The 6,379-nt window shown below is 47.2% G+C and overlaps 1 protein-coding gene across 2 annotated transcripts; it reads left to right on the forward strand.

Annotated features, from left to right (window-relative positions):
• Positions 1 to 72: 72 nt before the first annotated feature.
• On the forward strand, positions 73 to 2,319 carry METTL18 (methyltransferase like 18). Of its 2 annotated transcripts, none has more exons than XM_044439411.1 (2): positions 73 to 357; positions 839 to 2,319. In XM_044439411.1, the coding sequence occupies exon 2, from the start codon at positions 1,025 to 1,027 to the stop codon at positions 2,099 to 2,101; it is 1,077 nt and encodes a 358-aa protein (XP_044295346.1). In that variant the 5' UTR covers positions 73 to 357; positions 839 to 1,024; the 3' UTR covers positions 2,102 to 2,319. The 2 variants fall into 2 exon arrangements, with proteins under 2 accessions (XP_044295346.1, XP_044295345.1); XM_044439410.1 differs by lacking the exon at positions 73 to 357 and adding an exon at positions 368 to 447.
• Positions 2,320 to 6,379: the final 4,060 nt, after the last annotated feature.

Consider the following 6,379-nt stretch of genomic DNA (forward strand, 5'->3'; position numbering starts at 1 on the left):
CCCCCCCCCGCCCGTTGGGCGCCCCCTCTTCGCCCTCGTGCCCCTTCTGCTCCACCACGGGATGCAGTGCGGTAGCACAGGCGCGGGGGAGGCCGATGCCGCCGTTCGGGTATACCAGGCTTCCCTGGGTCAGAGATGGGGGCAAAGAAGGGGAGAGGCCCACAGGTTGCCGTGAGCAAGGAAGCACAGGCGTGCGGCAGACGCCTTGCCTCGAAAGAAAGGCTCCGGCGATTAAGGCGCTGCTCCTTGCGGGTGAAGGAGGTGGCACCTCTCGGGGCCAGAAGATGGCGGGGAAAGAACTTGAAACCAAGAGTGGCGGTTCCACAGCTGCTTCCTCTGCGAGGATACTGTTGAAATGTATGTATTGCTTCCTCCACAGGGAATGTCCTGACTGAGTACGCAATACGGGAAAACATTAGAAACTGGCAGGGGACACACAAAATCAAGGTAGGACAAAAGCAGCACAATAGTATAGGTTAAAATGATGTAGAAACAATGCAACATGCAAAGTGTCTATTTACAATTACACGAAGTCTCCTGCATTTATCGCCTGGAATGAACTGCTTGCCAAAGCAGCCCACAATTGGGCTTTAACAAATATGCAAATCCCTGAGAAAATAGGTATGTCTGCCCAGCACCCTGAAAGATGACAGTGTTGGTGCCAAAGAGGTTTCTATGGGATAAGCAGTCTGTGTGCTTCGCTCTTGCCCCTTGAGGGTAGGTTTAGCTATACCCCAGCCCCCAGAGCTGCCACCATGTTAGGCGGGGGGGGGGGGGTGGACGATCAGCAAACGTTTTTCTCTTACTGCTACATATATGTCACTGTTCTTTCTTTCAGAGCATACTTGTGAATTTAAGAGGATCTTGTTAGAGCCTGTGGGAAATCTTTACACAGAAGAAGAGGACCCCCGTAAAGTCTGGCACTCCTTTCAGCACAACACTTCCACTGGCACAATTCTTGGTGGTGTGTTTGCATGTTTGTACTTTGGACATACACTATTTTTTGGGCCAGTTTCACAAGCAGATGGCGTTTCAGTTCAACTTCTCAATAGACACCATGGAGGCCATTGGGAATGGACAGCTGCAACAGGAAATGATACAGCTGGGCAAGCAAGAAAACCCTTCCGAAAAGAAGGAAGAGAATTCCGTGGAAGAATATACAGTAAACAAGGAGCCTTTCTCAGGAATCACTATTAATGTGACAGACAGAAGTGAGGCCGTGGCTTTGCCAAAGAAACACTTCTGTCTAAAATCTGTCAAGGAACATAATGTCCCTAAAGACATCAGCAAACTGCTTGAAAATAAAATTGTGCGGACTCTACCAGGCAAGTGCCATGTAAATCTGTATTTGGTGGCGGTGGCACCCTGTGAGGACGCCCCTGGGGAAGACATAGCATCAAAAGGTTCGTCTTCTCAATCTGACCTAATCACAGGTGTTTATGAAGGGGGCTTCAAGATCTGGGAATGCACTTTTGACCTCATTGATTATTTGTCAGAATCTGAAATTCAGTTTGCACACAAGTCAGTTCTGGATCTTGGCTGTGGGGCTGGACTGCTTGGAATAGTAGCATTAAAAGGAAATGCTGAAGAAATCCATTTTCAAGACTACAACAGCTCCGTGATTGAAGAAATAACCCTACCTAATGTATTGGTTAACTGTGTTCATCAGGATGCTGCTGATGGAGAAATGGCTGAGATTCCTCTGAAACAATGCAGTAAAGGAGAATTTGCCCAAGACTTGTTTTCCAAATGTAGATTCTTTTCTGGGGAATGGTCAGAGTTTAACAAACTACATTTGAATAGCAAGAATTCCTTGGCAAAATATGATGTCATACTCACCTCAGAGACTATTTACAATCCTGATTATTATGAAGCATTACATGATACACTTTCAAATTTACTGGGAATAAATGGCTGTGTATATTTGGCTAGCAAAGCCTATTACTTTGGGTGCGGAGGTGGGGTCCTCCTTTTTACAAAATTCATCAAAGAGAAAAATGTGTTTAAGTGTAGAACGGTTAAGGTTCTGGAAAAAGGGCTACAGCGTTTTATAATTGAACTGGTCTTTAAGAATTCCTCTGCTAACATGCCTTCTAACTGAGTGCATTAATAAAGACATTTTTTTTGCTTTCTGGCAAATTGCAAGTGCATTTTTATCTTCACAACAATCCTGTGAAGTAGGTTAGGTTGAGACTCCAAAGTTACCCAGTGAGTTCCATGGCTGAGCAGGGATTAGAAGCTGGGCGTTCTAGATCCCCAGTCTAACGCCACTACGCCACGCAGGCTCCCTCTTGCATGCAGTAAAGCTGTTACTCTTGCTGATTTTTGTCTCTATGTGCCGTTTCATTTATTTTTTATTGTTCATTCTTTACGTTTTTAATATACTGCACATTGCCCAGAGAATTTGGGTTATTGGGTGGTTTAAATGCTCAGTGAAGAAAAGAATGTTTCAACGGCCACTTTCTTCTGCTTTGTGGGAACATGCAGGGCCCCTGTGTGTTGATCTGCATGTGGAGGCGACTCAGCAACTTCCCTGCCGAGGATAAAAATGGAGAGGCGGAGGAGGATTATGTCAGCCACCTTGAGTTCTTTGAAAGGAAAAAGGTTGGGATAGTAAGTAAGACCAACAAAAGTGCGGTGATCTAAAAGTACTAAAATAGTTCTTGAGATGCGCAGGAGAACAAAAAGCTCTTCACTGTGTGCCAAAATTGCGTGGTGTGGACATCAGGTGACCCTCCCTGGAGAGGGCCTCTCAGAAGGGAAACCAGCGCCGAGAAGGCGATTTCTCACCCGAGGCCCCTAAGGAAGCCTAGAGAAGGGCCTTGGGCGATTTTGTGTCCAGGTGGGTCAGTATGAGAGATGTGCCTTCAAGCAACCTGACGGCAAGCTGCATGTGGCTTTAAAGGTTAAACCCAACACTTTGACGTGCCTGGAAATAGATTGGCAGCCACCCATGTTTGTGTTAACTGAAGTTGCCACAGTATTTTTAGAAGCAGCCTATCCAGAAAAATGCATTTATTGGGAAAGCCTTTCAGAGGTCTAACTTAATTAACAGGGCCATGCTTCCCATCCATCCCTCAGCACAGGGCATCCAAAAGGGAAACCCAAGGCAGTTACCGTTCCAAATCAAGGGCTGAAGCAGAAAAGACACTAATCCAGAAAATGAGTATAATCCAAAGAAGCACAATACGTGGAAAGAGGATGTTAACCATCCCCGCCCCACACTTTCTGGAACCAGGCTAGGCTTTTAAAGGAGTAGCCCAATTACTGCCTCTGTCAAAGATGTTGCTGCCCGTTCTCTCAAAGATTAAAAGCTGGACTGTGCCGAACAGCCCTTCCCTACCGGATGTCATAAACCAAGAGGAGCCAAAGGAGCACTTTCCAGTGCTGCCCTCGCTGGCTTTCCAGTAATCAAGAAAGGTCACGGACAGGACATCTGAGAGCTCATACGTTTGTATGGCTGCTGTAAGTCATAGAGAACTTGGCAGCCTGTAAAACCAGAATCAGTCTGAACAATGAACTGCCCTCACTGGTTAATTGGCCCAGGAAGGAAAGGGATTGCGGAATTCAAATAGGACGAGCATTTGGCTTGGCTGCGTCATCTTTGGGGGGATTACTGATTACAGGAATTGAATGTAAATTTAGACTTGAGTTTGCTGAGCCAGTTTAATGGCAGCTTCTTCAGTTACCCCAGATACAATTTTGGCGCAAAGGAATAGGTAGCTAGGAAGACAGTGCTAAGGACTGAGAAGCTTGTTTTCATAATCCAGTATAAATTCATCCCATTTTAACAATTTGATTAAAAATGTGTAATCTAGCCTTTGTTTTAAAAGCTTTTCAATTGTGTAGGGATTTTACTTTTTTGTTTTAAAATGTTGGAATGCAAGCTTCTTATTAAATGCCATAAATATAGATGTGAATGTTCTAGACATTCTTGGTTTCTGCAGCTGGGCAAAGCAGTATACAATCTCCCCACCAGGTATTGGAATAAAACATGAAGTAATTCCTGTGTAACATGAGGAATGTTTGAGGAAGCCTATACTGAATGGCCCAGGGAGGAGGAGGATAAAGACTCAAGTGCGATAGCAACAGAACTGTCACCCCAAAGTTAGAGGAAACCAAGGTCATTCCCATGAGGATTCAAATTATTCTGGGAGCCAAGTAATTCTTTCTACTTATACCTTGAAAGAACGATGACTAGGCGAAAGGGTAGAATATGCTTCCTTCCCTGAAGAGAACAACCTGAAGCGCCTACCACCTAGGCATAGCTTTAACCGCTCCTATACAGATGCCCGTGAGGGGTGCTACTGGGTCGCCAAAGTGTTTGCACTGTTTGTGGAATGTGCGGTGACAACCTGACTTTAGAGACAGCCTTGAGCCCTTCAGGCACACCCAGAAATGCAGATGAAAGGAGAGAAGCACCAGCTCCTGGGCCTGTGGAAGGGGGAATCCATCACAAGTAAAAAGGCGGAATTGCTCCTGAGGATGACCCCGCCAGCTTCAAAATCAACATGCCTGTGTAGTGGCAACCAAGAACACTGCCTTAAAGGACACGCCCCGACACTGCACACCCACGATTCTGAACAGCAGCCTAGAACTTGAGGCCTTGCTCTGAACAACACAACCAGCCACAGCGGTTTATAAGTCAGGGTGGCTTGTCCTGTCTGATCCCAGCAGCACGGCTGGTTCACATGCCACAAGGCCAGACCTGAAAGATGCCTGGCAGGATGTGGGCGCATCACGGCTCCGGATCTCCTTCGGAGTCCTGCGGGTGACACCACGGGAGCACAGAGGTTTCCCTTGCCCCCCCCAACCATGAAAGCCCCAACGGCAGCAGGGAGCAAGGGGAACGGGGAGCCCCCCCCCTTCCTTGCCACTGCCGCCAAGCAGGAGCAGAGCAGCCTTTGCCGCAGCTTGCAGGAAGTTGTCCTCAGCAGCAGCAGGTGTTCCTGCTGGGCGCTGCCGGGCCATGCAGCAAGGGTGAGGCACGCCCAGACCCGTTCCATCGGGCAGCAGCCTGGGGCAGCGCCTCCAGTGCCCGCCACAAGCGGCCGCCTCAAGCCCTCGTGGGAAGGCATCATGTGGGGAGCACAGGTGTTGCCACCACAGGCCACCCCCTCACACTTCTGGGCTCGAGGCTGGCGAGGAGGGGCTCTTCCCGAGCGGCCCCTGTGCAGGGCAGCCGGGGAAGGGCAAGCCACGCTCCGCTCGGTCTCCTCTGGAGGAGGCCAGTCAAAGCAACCAGCCACAGCACATGCTGCTTGGGCACTCACCCAGAACTGCTTGGCTGGAGCAGTGCGCATACAGGAAAGAGGGAGAGAAAAGGCTTGGGGGCTCTTGGAAAGGGCCCTGAAAAAGTCCTTTTAATGTGCTTTGGAGCAACTGAAAATGTCCTCGTACAAGATCTGAAGGGCAGGTTATGGTCAAGTAATGTACGATCAAATGTATTTGAAAATCTATTTGAATAATGCACCCACAAATTCACATTCTGGTTTTTAAAAATTCAGAATAAATTAAATACACATATTGAAACCAAAATAAAGCATACATTATCCTGAAATTTTAGGATTCATGGTGGTAGTTCACTTTTTGTCATCTGACCAAGTAATTTCATAATTCTTGTAAGTTCTCTTCAGTATTTCTGCAGTCACAGAATGATCAGCTTTACCATATCCCTGCATGAAGAAAATAAAGATTTCTTAACGGGATTTCTTCCCAAAGAGGAAGAGTGTGTAAGAGATTCTTAGTGATACCTAAAAAAGGCAGAGAGTGTATGATCTCCAGCCTTGCTTTTTCATTTCCTTAGGTTGCAACCCTGCGGGTTGTGCCTCTGTTGCTTGAAATCCTCCCCACGAGGAGGCTTCCAGGTACCCAGTGGCCTGCTGGGCGGCTGATGGCACGACAGGCTACCTCTGCTCTAAGTTCTTCTTGTCGGGCCTCCAAACAGAGCTGTGACCCACATCTAGATGCAGCATGCCGTGGGGGCCAGACTGAGGGGGCACACATTTTTTGGTATCTTTGCTTACTCCACCCCTTTTGCCTTTCAGACCTCTACAAGGTCCTGGGACCAGTTTTTGCAGCCTGAGAATGCAAGAAACGAAGCATTACACATCAGAGCATCAGGGGAATTCTGAAAAATCCTTTGGTCCTGTGGATGCTCTTTGGGAATCACAGGATTGCTCTCTGAGTGGATAATTAAAAGTTCGGATCAGATGGGTGTTTTAGGCTCTTTTCTCCAGTTCTATGGTCACAGGGCCAGGATATTTTTCCCTTCAATGACAGTAAGACATGCTAAGGAAACAAAAGAAATTGCTTTCTTGCTACAGCCAATAAATACCAAAATAAAACATTTCACAGTATGAAAACATACAATTAAAGT

Source organism: Varanus komodoensis, unplaced genomic scaffold, assembly GCF_004798865.1.
Source record: "Varanus komodoensis strain SLA01 unplaced genomic scaffold, ASM479886v1 scaffold34_3, whole genome shotgun sequence".
Lineage (NCBI taxonomy): Eukaryota > Metazoa > Chordata > Lepidosauria > Squamata > Varanidae > Varanus > Varanus komodoensis.